Source organism: Nuphar pumila, chromosome 4, assembly GCF_984573655.1.
Source record: "Nuphar pumila chromosome 4, dmNupPumi1.hap1.1, whole genome shotgun sequence".
Lineage (NCBI taxonomy): Eukaryota > Viridiplantae > Streptophyta > Magnoliopsida > Nymphaeales > Nymphaeaceae > Nuphar > Nuphar pumila.
The window spans coordinates 131,491,508-131,515,857 of record NC_143252.1 but is presented as its reverse complement, the minus strand read 5'-3'; the positions used below and the strand labels follow the sequence as shown (position 1 = coordinate 131,515,857).

The 24,350-nt window shown below is 36.8% G+C and overlaps 1 protein-coding gene across 3 annotated transcripts in view; it reads right to left on the bottom strand.

Moving 5' to 3' along the window:
• The window catches only part of LOC149841088 (uncharacterized), a 64,911-nt gene that overhangs the window by 6,892 nt on the left and 33,669 nt on the right, over positions 1-24,350 (bottom strand). For 2 of the 3 annotated variants that reach the window (XM_090003582.1, XM_090003584.1), the window contains exons 4-6: positions 8,578-8,719; positions 7,883-8,254; positions 7,597-7,734 (exon numbers count right to left, since the gene is read on the bottom strand). In XM_090003582.1, coding sequence (XP_089859708.1) covers positions 7,597-7,734; positions 7,883-8,254; positions 8,578-8,719 — 652 coding nt within the window. The remainder of the gene's footprint in view (positions 1-7,596; positions 7,735-7,882; positions 8,255-8,577; positions 8,720-24,350) is intronic. The other variant, XM_090003583.1, reaches the window with a different exon arrangement.

Sequence of the window (24,350 nt, the reverse complement as noted above, 5' to 3'; positions counted from 1 at the left end):
CTTACTTTTGGAACACAAAAATTTTGAGAATCTTTAAAAAAGCCAATACTTGAAATTTTTAAAAAGGTTCCATCAGCCGTAGAGACACAAGAGTCCTTTGAATTGGTGCAAACATCAATAAGTGCACTTTCATGAGGGGTCATATGAAAATAAGCTCCGGAGTCAAGGATCCAAGAATATGTACCGGGTGATGATGTCGAGGCAATAGTCGCACCCGATGTGGAGGAAGAAACTTTTAGTATTTGTTGGAGAGCCATAGATATTTGTCCAAGAGTTTCTTTGATGTCATTGTTCTTGCCTTCATCTTCTTTGCTGGTGGTTTCTTCAAGAGAGACCACCTTAGGCTTGAAGGTTCCAATAAGCTTTGGACAAGCGAGTTTAATATGACCCGGCTCATTGCAATAATGACAAACAATCATTTTTCTTCCTCCATTGTGGTTTCCTTGTTTCCCAAAATGAGAAGGCTTATAGGTTCTAACATTGTTACCCGGTTTTGATACGACAAGGACTTCATCAACATGCTTACTCATGCCAAGCCTTGTCTCCTCTTGAGTGATTTCGGCAATAGCATCCTCAATAGGAGGAAAAATAGATCTATGGAGAAGTGAGGATCTCACTTGCTCAAATTCGGGACGTAGCCCAAAAAGGAATTGAAACAATCGCTCTTGTTCCATTTGTTTTTGCCTTAAATCAATATCTTCCATAGAAACCCATTTTGGCTCCAAAAGAGCCAATTCATCCCATAGTGGGTTTAGGGCACTATAATAGTCTTGAATGCTAGAATCACCTTGCTTGGTAGTTCTAATTTTTTCTTGCAAGAAGTATGCTCTTGCAAGATCCTTTTGGGTATACATACCCTTCATAAAGGACCAAGCCTCATTGGCTCTACGAAATTTAGCTATATTAGCACATACCTTAAGCTCAACATTGTTCATAAACCACGCAAGGATTTTTGCGTGATTGTTTTCCCAATCTTCCACTTCTTTTTGATGATTTTCAATGGCCTTGAGGCGAGCATCTCCTTCAAGAGCCTTTTCTTGACCTTCTTCGTCCTTAGTGAGCATAAGCTTAGGTTCCGGAACGGTACCCATGACAAAACCCCAAAGCTTCTTTCCTTTGAGATTATTTTCCATTGCCGATGCCCACATCATATAATTCTTTCCATTGAGCTTGAAAGATAGGTCAATCTTTGCCTCCATGATGTTGCCAAGAAGTGAGAAGATATCCACTAAATATGATATACACGAACCAAACCTTTCCTTCAAGAATCGAGTGGCTCTGATACCATGTAATGAGATATTGCGGAAATATAAAGAGTGCATGCAAGCACTTACAACAATGAATAAAAGAGACAATATCACAAGTCCACAAAGGGACAATACAAGCACAAGCCTTTAAGAAGGCAACAATATAAAAAGCCTTTTATTGAGAAGAGAGAAAGCTCTCAAGAATGAATATACACAAGGGGTTCACCCCTATTTATACAAGAGGGAGAGGAGAAAAGAGGAGGGCCAAAAGGCCTCAAAAGAAGAGCCAAAAGGGGGCTCCCATGGAGTCGTTGGGAGCCCCCAACGGTCACATTTGTGACCGTTGGGGGCTCCAACGACTCTATGGTTGGAGCCCCTTTTAGGTTCTAAAAAATACAAAAATAAAAACTAAAAAATAAATAAAGAAATTTACATTTAAACAAAATAGTTGTTTTCTAAAACAACTATGTAAAATTACAAAAATACCCCTATCGGGTATTGATGTAATATATATATATATATATATATATATATATATATATATATATATATATATATGAGGTACATTTTAACAATTACCGCCCGTCCACTTTCCCCATATATATATATATATTATTTATTTATTTATTTATTTAGAGAGAGAGAGAGAGTAATATGTATCTTCCAGACCATCCCAGACCTCTTTGAAAAACATATTTGTACAAGTTTTTTGTTTAATCCAAACTAGTAGATGTGTTTATCATTGCTTATTTATTAAAAAACATTCTTTGGATCAAATCAATTTAACCAAAATTCTTGATTTTTAGTTAATCAAGTTTTTGGTGCAATATATACCATTGATTTTTTCATTGAGCTAAAAACACATCTAAACATCAAAATTGCTTAAACTAATACATGTTTTTTTACTAAATAAAGTGGGTTTAGGTTAATCAAGAAACACATGCAAGTATGTTTTCTAAAGGAATATGGGACGGTCCAAAGTATATATATATATATATATATATATATATATATATATATATATATATATATATATATATATATATATATATATATATATATATATATATATATATATATATATATATGCTGTCCCTTTTTTCGTTAGGTTTGTTAGGTCACTATTAGGGCCCACCAAAAATCATAGTTTTAGTTGTTTTATGCTAAATTTGAACCATTAGATGTGTTTATCGTTGCTTATTTATTAAGAATCAAGCTTTGTTTTGAATTGATTTGATGTAAAAATGTGAATATTTTATCATCAAATTTTAGTACAATATCAACCATTGATTTTTTACCTCTTTAACATACACATTGGAGCATAAAGATGCTTAATCAAAAACATGTTTTCTATTGAATAAACAATGACAAACACATCTAATGGTTCAGAATCTTCAGATCTAGCATAAAACACCTAAAACTATGATTTTAGGAGGGTCCTAACAGTGACCTAACAAAAAAGGGGGCAGCACAATCCCCAGTCTCTCTCTCTCTCTCTCTCTCTCTCTATATATATATATATATATATATATATATATATATATATATATATATATAAAAGAGTCACTAGAATATGAGAACTAGAAATATGAGCATTTCCAATGCTTTTTTTGCAAATCCAATGGAAGATATTGGCATAGTGAATTTGCTAGGAATCAACCATTGGATCGTGTATTTTTGATGAAAAAATGTGTTTTTTGAATGCTTGAATATTTATGAAGATTATGAGCCATTGATTTTAAAGCCTTAAAAAGTCTCGTTTATGCATCAAAATCGGGTTCTTATAAAACCAAACACGTAGATCACATCTATACGGTTAGATTCAAGAGAAAAGAAAAAAAAAAATCATGAAAATCACGGTTCACACAATAATTTTTATATTTTCAATTCTCATATTCTAGTGATTCATATATATATATATATATATATATATATATATATATATATATATATATATATAGAGAGAGAGAGAGAGAGAGAGATACTCCCCCAACACCCCCCCACCCCTCCAATCAGCTGAGTTGGTTAACCTGGTCTGAATACATCCGGCAGTAAGCAGAATTTTTTATGCCCTTGAAATCTTTCTTGCACACACACACACACACACACACACACACACACACACACACATATATATATATGCACACTAAGTCACAATGGGTGCGGGTGTAGATACAAGTGCGACATGGCAATTTCAAAAAGTGTGAATATATATGTGTGTGTGTGCATTTATGTACTTATTTATATAATATAGATAAAACTGGACTTGGTTAGGATTAACCGAATCTATTTTTGGTCAAAAATGGATGTCAGCGCAGTTGACTTCACCTAACACAAAGAAAGCCATCTTCAAATGTCACCCACATCGATGCGGGTGTGTTTCCCTTTTAAAAGTGTCCATGTTACATTGTGTATATAGAGAGAGAGACCACACACACACACACAAGAGAAATTGGTAAGTGTTCCAAGTGCACCCACCTTGAACCGTTCAATCAATATCAGATGGTCAAAAAAGCCCTATGGATGTGATGTACTGTTAAAATATATATGAGTATATATATACTTATGAATGTATATATAATCATATATATATAACTGTTTTGTAATAGCTAATGCCCATTAGGGGCATTTTTATCCTTTTACATATGTAATAAATAACTGTTTTAGAAAATAATTATTTCCTTGTATTTATTCTTTTTATATTATGTAAATTCAATAAGCCATTGGGGGCTCTATGGTCAATTGACCATAGAGACATTGGGGCTCCCCAACGTCTCTATGTGGGAGCCCCCAATGGCCTCTCTCTCTCTCTTTCCTTTTAGATGTGTATAAAATAGGGGTGTTTCCCCCCTTTCCTTTATGCTTTTTGCTAAAGCATTTGCTCATTAAAAAGAACATATTTTTTATCTTCTTGTGTTGCCCTTTGTTGGCTATTGTATTGTCCCATAGTCTCTACACACTTTGTGATTGCAATCTTGTAAGCCCATAGCGACATTGGTTTTATATTTTCCGTTATTTCATTACATGGTATCAAAGCCATAGTGCTCTTGGTCTTGTGGAAAGTGGCCACCAAGTGTTGGCAGAGACGGACATACATTAGGAGTTGGGAGGCCCCCCCGCCCCCCCCCCCCCCCCCCCCCAAGAATTTAAAACTCCCATTGGAGCCCTTACCTGGCTGCTCCCAACATACGTAAAATAAATTCTAGCCTCCCCCCAAGAAAAATGAAATATCTTGTTTATGTTTGGGCACCCCCCCCCTCCCCCAATAAAAGTTTTTGGGTCCGTCCCTGAGTGTTGGTGATTGTTAAAAGGCATCATCAAGTGCTCATGGTGACTCAAGTGAACATATTCTTCCACATTCTTTGTTCTCTCTCTCCCTCTCTCTTTTCTATCACTCTTGATAGAGCATGAACAAAAGATTGATCTATCCTTCAAGCTAAATGGCTCCAACTACATAGTGTGAGCATCCACAATGGAAAATAACCTCAAAGGAAAAAAAACTTTAGAGATATGTTATGGGCACCATCTCAGAGCTGCAACTCAAGCTCATCAAAAGATAAAAAGATCAAGACAAAGCCTTAAAAGATGATGCAGGTAAGAAAGCTATTCAAGATCATCAAACTAAGGTAGAAGATTGGAAAATTAATCATGCCAAGATTCTTACATGGTTTATGAACAATGTTGAGCTCAAGATATGTGCAACATTGCCGAATTTCGTAAAGACAATGAGGCTTGGTTCTTTATGAAGGGTATGTATACCCAAAAATACCTTCCAAGAAAAAATATGAACCATCAAACAAAGTAACATGAGTGTTCGTGATTATTTCAGTTCTCTAGGTGCACTATATGATGAATTGACTCTTCTTGAACCCAAGTGTGTTTCTAATGAAGATGTGGAGCTAAGAAAAGAACAAATAAAAAAAGAATACTTTTTTGAATTTTTACATGGGTTTAGGCCCGAATTTGAGCAAGTTAGATCCTCCCTTCTCCATAGATCTAAACTTCTTCCTTTGGAAGATGTGGTTGCCGAAGTTTGTCAAGAGGAAACTCGTCTTGGTATACTTAAAAGGGGAGATGAAGTGTGGCTGTTTGTAAACCCGACAATGTGAAATTTTATAAGCCTTCACACTTTGGGAGGAAAAATAACTATAATGGTAGCTATAGGAAAGCTATTTTTTACCATTGCCATGAACCGGGATACATAATGCCTAATTGTCCCAAACTCAATAATATATCCAAGAAGAAGGTAGCTTTCGTTAAAGAGACCACACCAAAGAAAGAAGAATCCATTAGAAAATGAGGAGACATTTTTTCACTTACTCAACTATCGGAGGTACTCCAACTACTTAAATCTCCATCAACTTTGGGGGTCGCGATAGCATCATCCTCTCCTCCCAGTATGTGTTCTTGAATCTTTGACTCAGGAGCTTCTTTTCATATGACTCCACATGAAATTTGTCTATCTGATTTATGTACTAATTCAAAAACTTTCTATGTTTTCACTGTTGATGGAACATCCTTGCAAATTAAAAGTATTGAAACCTTAGATTCCTCTCAAAATTTTTGTGTTCCAAAAATTAGAGTTCCAAAATTAAATTTAAATCGTTTTTTAGTTTCTCAAATATTCGATCATGGATGTGAAATCTCCTTCTCATCTAAGAGTTGCTTCCTGCAAGATCTCCGGTCCGAAAAGCGGATTAGGCTAGGCCATAGGAGAGAATATCTCTACTTCATGGACTCTTTAAATCTCTCCTCAAAATCATTTTTTAATTATGTCCAAGATAAAGATATTGAAACTTGACATAAAAGACTTGGACATCCAAGCTATTCAAAGATGTATCTTTTCACTTTTGGAGAAAATTTTTATAATGAAAAAGATTTAATTTGCAAGGATTGTATTTTTGAAAAAATGAAAGTTATTTTATTTCCAAATAAAACATGTCTCTAAAAGACCTTTTGAATTAGTTCATTCGGATGTTTGGGGGCCTTCTCCGATCATATCAAAAGGTGGATATTCATACTATGTTACATTTATTGATGATTTCACTAGATATGTACGGATTTACTTCATTAATCTTAAATCTGACGTATTTTCTTACTTTAAAGAATTTTATATGATTATTAAAAATCAATTTCAAAGCAATATTTTCATCCTTACATCCGACTCAGGTGGTGAATACCTATCCAATGAATTTCAATATTATTTAAAACAAAATGGGATTTGTCATAAAAAATCTTGTCCAAGAACCCCTGAACAAAATAGACTAGTTAAAAGAAAGCATACATATTATAGAAACCGCTAGGACCCTACTTATCTCAAAAAATGTTTCAAAGAGTTTTTGGGTCGAGGCCGTTCTAACATCAACTTACTTATAAATAGAATGTCCTCGTCATCCCTACAAAATGTTTCTCCATATGAAAAACTATTCGAAACAGTGGTAAAATTATTACCCTTAATAAAAAGTGAATGATCTAATGGGGACCAAGTAAAACCATAGCCTTGAATTGCAACAAAAAAACTCTCAAATCAAGACCTTGAAGCTTGTTTTAGTCCATAAATAGCTCTTTTTAACCTGCAAACATGACTTTTTGGATCATTTTCACTATACACTAGTGGTTGCTCCATATAAACTTTCTCCTTAAGATGTTCATATAAGAACACATTCTTTACATCCAATTGACTTAGTTATCACCAGAGTTACCGGAAGCGCCTAGGTAAAAGGGGAAGCGCGCTTCCGTGCTTTCGAAACGCATGGGGAAGCGTCCCCCTTTTTTGGGAAGGGCGCTTCGACGCTTCCCCCTCGCTTCCCCATTTTTTTCATTTTTTTCACTTCCCCCTCGCTTCCGGTTCGCTTCCTAGGTCGCTTCCGGTTCGCTTCCTAGGTCGCTTCTGAGACGGTTCGTAATTTTCTTCTAAGTGGTCCCACGCTTCCCTGCTTCCTAAATTTTTGAAAGTGCCTCGCTTCCTGCTCCCGCTTCCCGTATCGCTTCCCACTCCCACTTCCTTGACTGGTAACTCTGGTTATCACTCATGATCAACTGCTAGAGAAAGGGTGATCGGTATGTTTTTCAAGTACCTTTTTAGTAAAAAAAATCCAACAATTGGAAATAATGAAGCAAGAAATACCGGTGGTGTATATTTCCTAGCAAAAGAAAGTTTGTAACTTATCTTGTCTCTAGTTCCAGGACATTGATCAATTTCATCATGATGAGTGGCTTCCTATCATTCTTTCCAGGCTCATGAACTCCAAATCACAGCAGTGAACAATCAAATATGCCTCCATCAACAGGAATAAACTTAACATTGGCAACATACAAAAATAGGGAATCTAGCAAGGCTAAAACATACCTGTTCTTTAAAAATAACAGTTGCAGCATCCAATAGGAATTCTCTAGCAAGTTCAGGACTCTTGGCATGTTTTTGAGGTCGAGAACCATCACCATCCACATCATTGCCATCCTTGTCAACAAAATCATCATCCTGAAACTTAGAGAATTGAATAAATGTAAACAAAGAGTACAATCAGCAGAAACCAAGTGCTTTGTATTCACAACTTTGACACATAATTTTCCATTGTGACTTCCAGAAGAAGTTCAGAATATGATCAATTGGAAACAATTAGAAAATAGACTACCTCTTCTTCTTCAGCTTCTTCAGCATGCTCAAAAAATCCTCTAATGTCATCTCCTTTGTTAATAGTGACAAAACCATCTCCCACAATGAGTCTGCGATGAACACATGGTCTGCCCTTCAATGCATGTGCTTTTACAATAAGCTCAATGCAATGACCATCAAGCCTCCAAGCTCGCAATGTAATGAAGCATGCACTTAAACCAGACAAATTCAGTCCATCTGCTTGGGCACTCCCATTCATACCAACATCTTCAAACCCCAAAATGTCTGATTTTCCCTCCGCTGTTCCAACAGCCCATTCAAAGTGATGATAAGTGTTAGCAGTTTCACTGAAGGACTGGTGCCAGTCAGCATGAATTGAGGCATTTGATACCTGGAAATAAAAGCTTAGCTAATGTTAACAGCAATCCTAATATAGGAAATAATCAGGGATAGCCTGATCCTCATGATATCTCAAATTTGTGCATGTTGTCAAGAGCATGTGTTTGAGGTAAAAAGCCATTACAGCTTCAAGAAAAGGCATGTGCGGTGTTGCTATATTAACTGTAAAAAAAAAGTCAATAAATGATAACTACAAAAGCTATTAAGAGTTCATGAAAAGAAAGCTCGGTGATAAAACAAAAAATATTAGAAATATAGGAAAGATTATCTTCCTCAGAAACTGTACAATAACCAGCCAATGATTGACAGACACACCTCATATTGAAAAGCCGTATCTGCTACACAAAACCAATTGGTACAACAGGGTTCTCTTCTCATCCGCTTCAGTTCCTTCAACTCCTTGAACTCACGAATGACATTTCTTCTACAATCTCTGCAAAATCTCTTGCTGTCAAACCTGTGACATCAAAGTGATTCTTAAAGATCAGTAACAAGATGAACTATTGTACTGATTAACAGACCATTGGTTCACCTATACATGTCAAAACCACCAAATACGATTATTTCAGCAAGACAAAGCTGGTGATTGCTAGCTGGAGACTTTGTATGCTATGTATATATTTCTCCGGAAAAGAGATGAAGTGGAAAATGTTGAAAGAATTAAGAAGCAACCTGGCTCTTGATAAATTATTCAATTCAAAATGAAATTTACATCTGCCTGGAACAAAATGATTCCACAATCAGATAACAGTGCCATCTTGTATGAGCATGTTGGGCTATAGCCACCTGCAGCATCAATTAGGGCAGTCCTCCCAGCGCCTAGGCCACCAATTATACATAGCAAATGTAAAATACATAGGTGTTAGCCTCTCCAAGATCACACACTGATCCTGATTGATGAGAAGGCACAGTTAATTGACAGGTGAATATGAGGAGAGGTCCTACTGAAGATGAGTTTGCTGAAAGATGCCATAGATGGAGCATGGCTGATCAAAATGATGGCAGTACACATTGATAATGCATGAAATGCATTATCATATTATCATAAATTCATGCATTTATATGAACTTTTATAGTTTAAGTACCCATGTTTATGTTGTTTTAGGTACGAAGGAGCTCTGGTTCGAATTTCGTTAGAATCCGAGTTAAAACGAGGAAATTAGAACCTTTTATGGGAAATCAGATTCGTACTGAGGCGAGTTGGATTCAGATCTTCTCCAAAACTATGCCAAATGGATCTTTAGATCTGATCTATATTTCAATTAAACCCAACTCCAAAGATCCAATTAGAAAAATTTCCAAAAAGTCCTCCTAGAAGCGGCACAGGGTGTTTTTAGGAAATTTAGAAAGTTTTAAGTAGCATTTTAGAAATAGTTCTAATTAGGCCCTCTTTTGTAATTTTTTTTATAAAATTCTCTGTATAAGGGGATGCCCAACATAGAGAGGGGCATCTTTGCCTAGGGTTTCACGCCACCCTCTCCAGCCCCTTTCTCCCCTCTTCTTTCTGTACTTCTTCTTTCCCTTTTTTTTTCTCCTTTTTGTAATTTCTATTATTCTTATTTTCCATCGTATTTGTGTTTTCTTTGTCTTGTTGGGATTTTGTATTTGCTGGAGGTTGTAATGAAATATGCGGAAAAACAAAGAGTGCGTTAAGCACTTACATAATCCACTAATGAACAAACAAAAGGGGTAACACCCAAACCCACAAGAGACAACACAACATAAAAAATATAAATGTCTCTTATTGAAAAGAGAGAGAGCTCTCAAGAGTGAAAAATACAAGAGGGGTTCACCCCTATATATACATAAAAGAAGGAGAGGAGGGGTGGCCTTATGGCCTTAAAAGAAGAGCCACCAAGGGGGCTCCCCATGGAGTCGTTGGGAGCCCCCAACGGTCACAAATGTGACCGTTGGGGGCCCCATCGACTCCATGGTGGGGCCCCTTATGTGGACAAAAAACAAAAAATAAAAAAGAGAAAAAATAAAGTGTAAAATAATTACAAAAATAAAAGTAAAATAACAAGTACCCCTATCGGGTACTTGTGAAATGTCTAAAATACCCCTATTGGGTATATTAGACAATATATATATATATATAGATTACACATGTATTTTAACACCCTCCCTCAAGCTTTACGGGGATATAACCGAAAGCTTGTTAAGGAGAAACAAAAAACGAGGAGCAGCAAGGGCTTTAGTGAAGAAGTCCGCCAACTGGTACTCGGATGTGACGTAAGGTAGTGCTATGGTTCCTCTTAAGTATTCATCACGTACGTAATGGCAGTCCATCTCAATATGCTTAGTACGCTCATGGAAGGTGTGATTGATTGCAATATAAATTGCACTTTTGTTGTCTCAACACATCTTCGAAGGAGTAGAGATGACAATGCCCATATCACTGAGGAGACTTCTTAGCCATACAAGTTCCTATTAGAATATAGATTGGATATGGATCCAGTACTGGATCCATATCCATATAGAATAGCCTCACGTGGTTTGATACATCATAATGTATTTTACATTACTAACCAAGGGCAATCTTGCCATTGTAAAATATTATTGTAAACCTATTCTATATTAATGATGTTTAGTGCAGCACGCTGGAATTGAAGTGGCTGCCGATTCCAAGGAAATCCCCTCTCCTCTCTCCTCTCTTCCCACTCCTCTTTCTCGGTATTCACGATAGAACTGCCAACCCAAGCAGTTTTCACATGGTATCAGAGCAGCCGATTAATCTGGGCATAACAGTGCTCTCGTGAGGGATCGTGAAAAGGACAAGCCTTCAGCCGAGTCTTTTCTCTCGTCAGCGATCGTGAAAGTGCCAAGCCTTCAGCCGAGATTTTTCCCTCATCAGCGATCGTGAACAGTCCCTCATCAGCCGAGACCTACCGTGAGCCTTTTCCTGCCAAGCCTTCAGCCGAGATATTTTCCCTCATCAGCGATCGTGAACAGTCCATCACAGACGAGCTGAGTCTTCTATTCAGTCGAGTTTCACAGACGAGCTGAGTCTTCTCATCCTCCTCTTCAGAACAGCTGAGTTCCTCCTATTCAGTCGAGTTTCAAACAGGTCACCTCTTCAGCCGAGTCTTCTGCTCTTCATCCCCTTCAGCCGAGCCTTCAGCCGAGTTTGAAACAGGTCACGCCTGATTCATTTCTTTCTCCCTTTTCAGCGAGTTTTTTGCTCTCTTCCTTCTACTACTGAAATACTTCTTTTCTATCAACTGTTTCTTTTATTTTACTTCGCTGAGATTCCTTTCAGCTTCATTCCCATTCATCGCCTGAAAACTGTTTCTTTTCTTTCCCACGCTGTCGTTATTTTCTGTTTTTCTTCTCCATCAATTCTGAACATCACGTTACTGCTGGTCTGAAAACTGTTTTGTCACGACTGCTTTATTCTCTTCTACTTAACCTTTTATCTTGAAATTGCTCTGTCATTTTATTGCTTCAGCCACTAGAGTTTTCATTTCAGTTTCAGTCACTAATACTTCAGGCAAGCCGTATCTTCTCCTTGTCAACCAGCTACCAATGGATACTTCAGGCAATTCGGGTCTTTCTTCCAACTTCCTTGGACAACTAGTTTCAGAAAAATTGACTACCAACAACTACCTGACTTGGAAAAGGCAAATTGCTCCTTTTATTCGTAGTCAAGACCTTTCAGGTCACTTGGATGGATCTACTCCTATACCTCCAGAATTTATCATAACCGAAACCAAAGAAGATGGAGGATTGCCGAATACTATTCGCAATCCTGCATTTGTTTCCTGGATGAAGCGCGATCAAGCTCTTGTTGCATACATCACTTCCACATTATCTCAAGAGATATTGATTTCCATTCCTGATGATTGCACATCCAAAGTTTTGTGGGAGGTTTTAGCTCAGACATATTCTCAGATATCAGAGGCTAAAGTGTTGTTTCTCAAACGCGAATTTCAGATGTTAAGAAAGGGGACAATGAGCATTATTGAATTCTTAAATCAAGTTAAAAGCATTACGGACCAGTTAGCCATGGTTGGATATCCAGTATCAGATAAAGAAAAGGTGCAACAAACATTGAATGCCTTGGGATCCGAATATCATGTCCTTGTGACCTCCTTATTGTGCTTACCTACATTACTCAGTTTTGAGGAATTACGCGCCAAACTGCTTTAATACGAAATGACTCTGAAGAGCATGTCTGATACTTCAGCTGGACAATCATCTACGCATGAGGTTCTTGCCACAGGAATGATAGTTGATCGAGCACGAGGAGGACGTGGCAGAGGCAGGGGAACTGCCATCCAGGGTGGACACGGATTATTACCCACACCAAATTCCACAACCAGTTTTCAAGGAATGTTCCCACATGCTATCAGTGTAATAAACGGGGTCACATCAAAGCCAACTGTTGGTTCAACCCGCAGAATCGAAACAGAGCGCAAAATAATAGAAATATTGCTACACCAGGAACTGCAGGTACCTTTCGGGTCAGTGATGATGCTAAGGATCTTCTCTTATCTGCAATGGCCAACTTGAACTTGAAACAGAATGATGATGGAATATGGTATGTTGACTCCGGGGCAACGACTCATGTTACTGGCAATGCAGGTAAATTCTCTACTTTGGTTCCCTATTCTGGAAAATCTAATATTGTAACGGGAGATGGGACTCACCACCCTATTTCAAACATAGGCAATGTCCTTATTCCTTTGTCTGAGTCATCTATTTCTTTATCTGATGTCGTTCATGCACCAAATATAAAGAAAAACATTGTCTCTGTATCTAAACTTGTTGACTCTACCAATTCATCTGTGGAATTTACTCCTACTTCTGTCTTTGTCAAGGATCTTCAAACGAAGGAGATGTTCGCTAAAGGAGAGCGACGTGGAAACATGTATGTCTTCAATGAAGATCCAGCCTCCAGTGTCTTGAAGCCCAAGTCTGATCATGTCTCTGAAAACGTCCTAAGTTTATCCAAATGTAATAAGCCAGATCTCTGGCATTCTCGTCTTGGTCATTGTAGTCAAGTCTTTATTGAAAAGTTAGTGTCCAATGGTTTTCTTTCAGAGTCTGTTTCATTTTCATTAAAGAATAAAATGTGTTCCAGTTGTCAAGTTTGCAAGAGTCATGTACTTCCTTTTCATCAAATAAATAAAAGATCTTCTATTCCTTTTAAGGTAATATGTTCTGATGTTTAGGGTCCAGCTCCCAATGCTTCTTCTTCTGGAAGTAAATATTATGTATCCTTTATTGACAGTTTCTCTCGTTTTACCTGGATATTCTTCATGAAACACAAATCAGAGGTTTTTCTTATTTTTCGTCACTTTCATGCCTATGTTAAAAATCAATTCTCCCAAAATATTCAAATTCTCCAATGTGATGGAGGTGGTGAGTATTCCTCCAAAGAGTTTTTAAACTTCCTCCAAGATAATGGGATACATCGTAGAGTTTCTTGCCCGTATACTCCACAACAAAATGGAATTGCTGAACGTAAACACAGACATATTGTGGAGAGTGCAATGAGTATGATGCATGGTTGTAATTTGCCCATCAACCTTTGGACAGAAGCTTTTCATACTGCCACTCATGTGATAAATCGTCTTCCTATGCCTATCCTTGAAAATCAGTCTCCCTATTATGTTCTCTTTGGTATACAGCCTAATTATGATGAGTTACGAGTTTTTGGATGCACATGTTATGTACATGTTGACAAATCCATGAGAAACAAATTTCAGGACAAAGCCTCTATATGCCAATTTGTAGGTTATGCAGATGAACACAAAGGGTACAGGTGTTATGACCCTATCAATAAGAAGATCAAAATTTCCAGAAATGTTGTCTTTGATGAAAATAGCTTTCCAGAAAATAAAGCCAACTATGGTCGTGAACATGGTGATATGGCTGATAATTGGTATAATCCATGGCTCAGTGCTGAACTTATCTCACATGCTGCTGAATGTACCGCTTTGGCTCCTGAAAACATACATGATGAGACGGTTTCAGATAAGGTGTCGGAAACAGAATGTCAGAGATACAAAGGGAATGTCTACACAAGAAGACCCAAAGCGCAAACAGATGCACCTGTTGGAGAACACATGACATTCCCCAATAATGTGGAGGCACCAAGAAAATCAAGCAGGATAAGGCATCCAATTGAAAAATGGGTAAGTTACGATAACTTTTCTATGGATTTTCAGATTTTCCTATCCAAGGTTGAAAAACATGAAGAACCAATTGAATTTTGTCAAGCTGTTCAATCTGACAAATGGATTGAGGCGATGAATGAGGAAATAGAGGCACTTCATGAGTGTCGAACATGGGAGATAGTTGGTCGTCCCCCCGATAAAAATGTTGTTGGCTCAAAATGGGTGTATAAGATTAAATATAAACCGGATGGGAGCATTGAACGATACAAGGCACGTCTTGTTGCCAAAGGGTTCACCCAAGAATATGGTGAAGATTACGATGAGACCTTCAGTCCAGTAGTGAAAATGGGAACCATTCGCATTATCCTCGGCCTGGCCATTGAGAATGGGTGGAGCCTTAGTCAGCTTGATGTCAAAAATGCATTTCTTCATGGGGACTTAAAAGAAGAGGTCTATATGGAGCAACCTCAAGGTTATGCAGAGGGAGACCCAAAAGCATATGTATGTAAATTAACCAGAGCATTGTATGGTTTAAAGCAAGCCTCCCGATCATGGTCTGAAAGCTTCTCCTCAGAGATTCAGAACCATGGTTTTATTCGTTCCCAACTAGACCATTCTTTATTCATATACAGGGATGGAACCACTGTAGTTTTCTTACTTATATATGTTGATGATATAGTGGTCACTGGTAATGCTCCAGAGCGTATTCAACAAATTAAAGTTTTGCTGAGTATGTGATTTAAGATGAAAGATCTTGGAAAGCTAAGGTATTTTCTTGGTGTAGAGGTGGACAGACAGGATGGAGAAATGTCATTAACTCAACACAAATACACTCTTGATCTTTTGGCCAAAGCAGGAATGACAGATTGCAAACCTGTGCCTACACCCAGTGTTGTCAATCAAAAACTCAGCATTTGTGATGGCGAGTTGTATCCTGATGCAACCAAGTATCGCAGTTTAGTGGGCATGTTACAGTATCTTACTTTTACTAGACCAGATATTGTATATTCTGTAAATCAAGTATCTCAGTTTATGCATGAACCAAAGACTGGTCATATGGATGCCGTCAAGCGTATTCTCCGATATCTAAAAGGCACGGTGGGTGATGGACTCAAATATGCTCAATCTTCATGGGCAACACCGAAACATGACATATTGGCCTATACAGATGCAGACTGGGCAGGAAACCCAGATGAAAGAAGGTCGGTTTCAGGATACTGTGTTTTCATTGGAAGCAATCTTATCTCATGGAGTAGCAGAAAACAAAAAGTTGTGGCAAGGTCTAGCACGGAGGCAGAATATAGATCTATGGCAGCTACCACAGCAGAAGTAACCTGGGTTAGGCATCTCCTTACAGAAATGGGAGAGAGTATCTCAAGTTCAACCCTCATGTGTGATAATAGAAGTGCTGTACAAATTGCTTTCAATCCTGTTCATCACGGTCGGACCAAACATATTGAGATTGACCAACATTTCATCAGACAAAAGATAGCAGACAAAGAGATTGAACCGGTCTATGTGCCTTCAGAAGACCAAGTTGCTGATATGTTCACAAAAGGTCTCACAAGTAACCGCTTTTGGTATCTGAAGAACAAGTTGCACATGGTTCAATCCCATGTACAACTTGAGGGAGGGTATTAGAATATAGATTGGATATGGATCCAGTACTGGATCCATATCCATATAGAATAGCCTCACGTGGTTTGATACATCATAATGTATTTTACATTACTAACCAAGGGCAATCTTGCCATTGTAAAATGTTATTGTAAACCTATTCTATATTAATGATGTTTAGTGCAGCACGCTGGAATTGAAGTGGCTGCCGATTCCAAGGAAATCACCTCTCCTCTCTCCTCTCTTCCCACTCCTCCTTCTCGGTATTCACGATAGAACTGCCAACCCAAGCAGTTTTCACAGTTCCAAGGTTGTAGTGGCCATAGCACGATATTCCGCTTCCGTTGAGGACAAGGATACTTTATGCTGCTTTTTGCATCTCCAAGAAATCAGAGTCACCTAAGAAAACACAAAAACCCGTAGTTGAGACTCGGTCATTGGGATGTCCTCCCCAATCCGCATCAGTACAAGCAATTAAATCAAGTGATGAGGAGGAGGAAAGAAAAACTCTCTTAGTTATGGTGTTTTTGATGTATCTGACGATCCTTAAAACTGCACTCATGTGCACGGTTGTAGGTGCATGTTGAAACTGACTGACAGAGTGGACGGCATGAGCTATGTCTGGCCGAGTGATGGATAAGTAAGTTAGAGACCCAACAAGTTGCTGATAGGGAGTAGGATCCTCGAGAGGTGTTCCATCTTCTAATCTTAACTTTGCATTGATGACTTCAGGGGTTTCTATCTTCTTATCATCGGAGATACCAGAATTGTAACAAATGTCAGCAGCAAGTTTCATCTGAGAGAGAATGTACCCTCGAGGAGAGTACGCCACTTCAATTCCTAAAAAATATCTTAAGAAACCAAGGTAGACATGTCAAAATTTTCTTTTAAAACTTTCTTAATATCATTAATTCCTTGCTCATCACTTCCAGTGATGATCATATCATCAACATAAAGTAGTAAAATAACTACTGAAGACCCTGCACTTTTCACAAACAAAGCAGTGTCAGTATAACATGAACGAAAATTCAAACTTGTCATTACATTACTAAATCCATCATGCCAAGCCTTTGGGGTTTGTTTTAAACCATATAATGCCATTTTAAGTTTGAGAATTTTATTTTTACCAATACATACTCCTGGAGAGGGATCCATGTAAACTTCTTCATTTAATTCGCCATTTAGGAATGCATTCTTAACATCTAGTTGATAGATAGGCCATTTTTTGACTGACGCAACGGCGATAAGAGTCCTAACACTGGTCATCCTAGCAACGGGTGCGAAGGTTTCTTCATAATCTATACTGTATTCTTGAGCATATCCTTTAGCTACTAACCAGGCTTTATAACTTTCTAATGAACCATCACTTTTAGTTTTAATTTTGAAGACCCATCTACATCCAATCGATCTCTTTTCAGTGGTTAAAGAAGTTATTTCTCAAGTTTTTGCCTTTTCAAGGGCACTAAGCTCTAAGTTCATGGCTTCAACACATTGGGGAATGTTTTTGGCTTCATTATAGTGTGAAGGTTCATGAAATGAGTGCAACGCAATTAGACACGCTCTATACCTTGGAGTTAGGGACTCATATGAAACAAACCTATTAGGAGGATTGGAGATTCGACCGGATCTCCTTAAAGAGGTTTCTTCTATATTGGAACCTTGAGAGTATTTTTCTAAGGCGCTCATTTAAGCTTGTTGACCACGCCTAACATAGGTTTGGATTGGTCTATCACTTTCATCTTCAATATTGTCAAGAGGAATATCCTCTAGGTCATTCAACGACTCATTAGAGATTTCCTCTTCTTGAGGAGTCTCATCTTCTTGGGAGAGAAGATCAAATAAAAAAGCATATTCACTTTCGTCAATATCTTTAGTTTTCACAAAACCATTTTCATTTTCCAAAAAGGTTACATCTTTGGATACATAGAGTTTGTTATTTTTCAAGTCAAAACATTTAAAACCCTTTTGATTTTCTCCATATCCTAAGAAAACACATTCAATAGCTTTAGGAGATAATTTGTCTCTTTTATGTGTAAGGACAAAACATTTACACCCAAAAATTCTTAATATATTGAAATCGGGTGTTCTTTCAAATAGTTTTTCATATGAAGATGTATTTTGTAAGGATGAAGATATCATTCTATTTATCAAGTAAGTTGAGGTTAAGGCGGCTTCGGCCCAAAAACTCTTTGGAATTTCCTTGAAAATAAGGAGTGTCCTAGTGGTTTTCATGATGCGTCTATGCTTTCTTTCGGCCAAACCGTTTTGTTGAGGAGTCCTAGGACACGATCTTTGATGACAAATTCCATTTACTTCTAAATAATTTTGAAATTCATTTGATAGATATTCTCCACCCGAATCGGATCTAAGAGTAGAGATATTACTTGAAAATTGATTTTTGACTATCATATGAAATTTTTTGAAGAAGTCAAAGACTTCGGATTTTAAATTGAGAAAGTAGATCCACACATACCTAGTGTAGTCATCAATGAAAGTAACGTAATAGGAGTACCCTCCTTTAGACATGACCGGAGAAGGACCCCAAACGTCCGAATGGACTAACTCAAAAGGTCTTTTGGACACAAAAGTTCGATTTAGAAAATGAGTGGATTTCATTTTGCCAAAAATACAACTCTTGCAAACAAAATGTTTCTCATTACAAAATTTCTTTCCAAATGGAAAGGAGTACATTTTTGAGAAACTTGGATGTCCAAGTCTTTGATGCCAAATTTCAATATTTTTATCTTGGACATGGTTACAAAAAGAGTTAGTGAGAAGTTTCAAGTTGCTCATATAATAGAGATCTCCCCTCCTATGGCCTTGCCCAATCTGCTTCCTGGACCGGAGATCCTGTATAGAGCAATCCTTAGTTGAGAAGGAGATTTCACATCCATGATCACATATTTGAGCAACAGAGAGAAGATTTAAATTAAGTTGAGGTACCACTCTCACGTTTGGCACAAAGAAATCTTTGGAAAAGTTTAAAGTTCCAAAACTTTTTACTTGTAAAGATGTACCATCGGCAGTTGAAACATAGGAGTTTTTATAGTTATTACATAAATCAGAAAGCTCATTTTCAAGAGGGGTCATATGAAAGGAAGCTCCAGAGTCAAGGATCCAAGAAGACATACCTGGAGGAGAGGAAGAAGCTATGGCGGCACCCGAGGTTGATGGTATCTTGAGTAGAGTTTGTAGTGCTTCCGATAGTTGAGCAAGAGAAAAAGACTCCTTCCCTTTGATAGTTTCCTCTTTCTTTTGAGTAGCTTCTTCAACGGAAGCAACCTTATTTTTAGGTGCTTCATTCAACTTGGGGCAATTAGGTCTTATATGACCCGGTTCTTGGCAATGATGGCAAATGGCTTTTCTATAGTTGCCATTATAATTATTTTGCCTTCCAAAATGTGGAGGTTTATAGGCTTTCACATGGTTGCCGGGTTTCGATACGGCCAAAACATCATCTCCTCCTTTAATCATGCCAAGACGAGTTTCTTCTTGGCATATTTCGGCTATGACATCTTCCAAGGGAAGAGACTTAGATCTATGAAGAAGGAAAGATCTAACTTGTTCATATTCGGGCCTAAGCCCATGTAAAAATTGGAAAAAGTGCTCTTTTCCATTTGTTCTCTCCTTAATTCCACATCCACACTAGAAACCCACTTTGGTTCTAATAAAGATAGTTCATCCCATAAGGGTCCAAGAGTGCTAAAGTAATCCTTTACACTCATTTCTCCTTGCTTGATAGTCCGAATTTTTTCTTGAAGAAAGAATTGACGAGCAAGGTCTTTTTGAGTAAACATACCTTTCATAAAGAACCATGCTTCATTAGCCATCCGAAACTTAGCAATGTTGGCGCAAATCTTGAGCTCCACATTGTTCATGAACCAAGCAAAAATCTTGGCATGCTTACTTTCCCAATCTTCCACTTTAGATTGGTGATCTTCAATGGCCTTCATGCGGGCATTTTCTTCAAGAGTTTTTTCTTGATCACCATCCATCTTAGTGAGTTGGAGTTGTGGTTCCGGAATGGTGCCCATAACGTATCCCCAAAGTTTTTTTCCTTTGAGATTGTTCTCCATGGCAGCGGCCCACATCATGTAGTTGGAGCCATTGAGCTTGAAGGAGAGATCAATCTTTTGTTCCCCTTCCATTTAATCACTCACAAGAGGACAAACGAAGAGAGATACAACAAGAAAACAAAAGAATATAGCTACACAACTAGCTATATTAAGAAGAAGAGCATACACAAGGCTCTGATACCATGTAATGAAATATACGGAAAAACAAAGAGTGCGTTAAGCACTTACAATATCCACTAATGAACAAACAAAAGGGGTAACACCAAACCCACAAGAGACAACACAACATAAAAATATAAATGTCTCTTATTGAAAAGAGAGAGAGCTCTCAAGAGTGAAAAATACAAGATGGGTTCACCCCTATATATACACAAAAGAAGGAGAGGAGGGGTGGCCTTATGGCCTTAAAAGAAGAGCCACCTAGGGGGCTCCCCATGGAGTCATTGGGAGCCCCCAACGGTCACAAATGTGACCGTTGGGGGCCCCATCGACTCCATGGTGGGGCCCCTTATGTGGACAAAAAACAAAAAATAAAAAAGAGAAAAAATAAAGTGTAAAATAATTACAAAAAAATAAAAGTAAAATAACAAGTACCCCTATCGGGTACTTGTGAAATGTCTAAAATACCCCTATTGGGTATATTAGACAATATATATATATAAATATATATATATATATATATATAGATTACACATGTATTTTAACAGAGGTACCCACGGCTGAAAACTTTAACCTTGGATTTGGTGTGAACCACCATCTACCATCACGTTCGGCGGTCGAGAAACTCTCCCCTTGCAACCGAGCGATCTTTTTTCTTCTTCCACCGATTCTCCTCCTTCGACGATTCGGTTTTCAGGCGTGCTACAGTAAAAACGCAACTCCAACAACAAAAATACGTTTATGGCATGATACCCGAGGTATAAGTCCGCTCTTTTCTACCCCCAAACTCGTCGGGCAACCCTTGAGGTGCGCCTTCCTCCTCCTCTCTACTTTTCGGTTTTTATTTTTATATTTTTTTTCAAAGAAATTGAGTCTTGGCCATTTTTCTTTTGAGTTTAGCTTTGGATTTTTGATATGTCGTATTTGTCGTTTAAAGTCAGTTTTCAATCTCTGATCGTTTTCTTGTTGATGTTTTTTTCGAGTCTTGAGTCATCGGAGTCAAAAAACTTAACCGAAAAGGCCCGTCGGTTCAAGTTGGATTTGTAAAACCTGTCTGTATCAACTCGTTAATTAGTTTATTTTTATATTTTTGTTGATTAGAGTAGTTTTAGTTTAGTTTTAGAACTGATTAGTTTTATTTTAAGTTTTAGATTCACGTTTTTATAAAATAGAAATTAGATAGAAATAGTCTTTATCGATTTTTGTGATTTTCATGCATATTGTTCTTTTTAATTGAAATCGTTGAATGTAGTTAGTTTATTTTTCATCATTACGTTATTTTCAATTCAGTTTAGGATTATATTTAGGTTAGTTTAATATAAAGTAGCTTTATTTTTTGGTATTTAGGATATATTTAAATTATTTAGATTCCTGTAACTTAGCGGATTAGGGTTTTTACTTTCCTTTTAATTCTTTTTAATATTGCATTGTTAGATCTAGTTTTTGTTTGTTTATTTTTGTTCAGTAATTAATCAGTTCTTGCTAATTTATGTTTCTTGTTACTTTCCAGCAATTAATTACTCGTTCTCTCTGTATTTATTGTTTATGCATTAATATTTTTGTTACAATAGATAATCGATAATCGATAATAGATAGTTATTCTTTTATAGTTAGATTAATTCTTTCTTGTCATCTTCGTTAATAGGCTAGATTATTGATTGTTTAAATCTTGTTCTTTATTATTTTCAACATAGTAGTAGTTCTTTATTATTTTAATTGTTGTAATTAGTTTTTATTCAATTAATAGATTAGAATAATTAATCGATAGGTTAATTAGATAATTTTTAATACAGCCAAATAGAATATTTTATTTTTTGTTCTTTGTTAGTTAGTTAATCTTGTTTATTTTAATTTCAGAAACTTTATTTCCAGTATTTAGATTAGAAAATAGTTGCTTATTGTTAATTAGCGTTTTTTAATTAAAAATTTTTATTGTTAGCCAAATTTGGATAATAGTTTATTTCTGTTTTTAATTAGCAGTTTTAGTTCACGTTAAATTCAGTTTTAAGTTAATTAGATCAGTATTATTTAGTTTAACATAATTAAAAATTAGATTAGTTTAATTAAATTTAATTAGATTAGTTAAATTAGTTAGATCAAATTCTTTTCTTTTCTTTGAAATTATCGTTTTCTTTTAAATAACATAGTTAATATTAATTTTTCTTAAATCGTGTTTAGCTGTAGATTATTTTAATTAAGATCTTTAGTTTAGTCTATTTGATTCACGTTAGTTTAGATTTAAATTCAATCTAGTAGTTAAAATAGATTAATTTGCTAAATAATTAGTTATCGATTTTCTTGATTCTTGATGCATTGCTTGATTTAGTTAGTTTTCATTTAATTCCAGATTTGTTATTAGTTAGATTAAATGTCGTTTAAAGCATCTTAAAGCTTAGTTAGTTGTTAGATTAATATTCGTTTCAATTCTTGAATCTTGAATTTTCCTTAGTTTCTTTCTTGATGGTTTAGATTAATTAGTTTTCTTGATTAATGTTAATTTGTTAGATTAGTTATCATTAGTGTAAATCATTAATTGCATTAATTCTTTATTGTTCTTTTAATTCATTTCTTGATTTGTTTATTTATTATATTAACTGTTTAGAATATGATAGAATAGTTGTTATTTTTATTTTACAAGTTTGTTTAGTCGAGCCACGAACAAGGAGGGTGGGCTGAGGTGGTCATATATTTTCCTACAGCTCCTTGGATTTTGTTCGAGAGTCCCTAGGCTTAGTATAGAATAGTTATTTTTATTGTTTTTGCCCCTTTTATTTTAGTTAACATTGTAATTAAAGAAAAGTGTAATTTTTTTTTCTGAGATATTAATAAAGTAAATTTTAAGTGAATTGTATTGCTTAAGTCCCGTTCTCTGAGGAAACAATCAGACTTGCTACTATGCAACGAGTGCAATAACTGGTTTTAAAATTATTATTTGGTGCGTAGTTTTTGGTTTAAAAATATTGTTTTCAAAATCGCATCACACATCCCTTCTAAAGAGGATATATTAAACTCGAAACTCATGACAGAACCTTTAGTGGAATCATTCACCAAAAGGGTGACATGGTGTGTGGGCACAAATCTCAAGCTTTATATTATTTGGATGGCTATTCTCTTTGGACTGTACTGCAGCATCTTACTTTTTATAGCTTAGAGGATGTGACCTTCCAAGCGTTGTACTGTCATGAAGAGAAGCCCTCCATGTATCTCTTTTGGCATTCATTCATCAAGGAGTTCACAATAATGGCTTGGATGGACTGGAGTACACATAAATGAGCAGTCAATAATATAAGGGACCCCATTCTGTCTCACTGCTCTAGGGTAAAGATAAGAAATTGGGGATGCTATAGAGTGGTGGCTCCTCGAAATTGGTGGTTTAGATGGAAGGATAGAAATCAGCAAACCCTTGAAGGAAGGCAAACTCGCGTCATGTGCCAGTCCAAAATTTAACATTTTTTAATGCACAATCAAAATGTTGTCTTAGATTGGCTCAGCAGCAACATTGGTAATTCTAATCTATGGTAACCTATGTCACATGGGTGCGGGTGCGGGGGTGCGGCACTCTAAAAAAGCTTGGGTGTGGGGGTGCGGCAGGGCAAAAATGTAAAAAATTATATATATTATATTATATTATATATATATAAATAATTTTGAAGTTTTAACCGTTAACATTGTCATAACATCATTCATCATGCATGAAATATATCAACCTAAATATCAATCAAATAAGTAAAGCAATTACATAAATCAACCTAAATATCAATCAAATAAGTAAAGCAAAAAAGAACTAAATTACATACCAAAAGAGGTACTGCAGCAGGACCATGAATAATTACATAAATGACGATGAAGTAATGGATCTTAATAATATTCTTCTTCATCATCAAATGCATCATTAGAAGGAATACGGGGCTCAGCTAAATCCATGTTTGTCATGTTGAAATCAGAGGAAGCAGGGAAAGGGGCTCGGCCCCTCCCCTGAAATCAGAGGGAGCAGGGAGGGGGGCTCGACCCCTCTCCGGCCGAAAACAGGAAGGGGCTCGGCCCCTCCCCTGAAATCAGAGAGAGCAGGGTGGGGGGCTCGGCCCCTCCCCTATCGAAAACAGGGAGGGGCTCG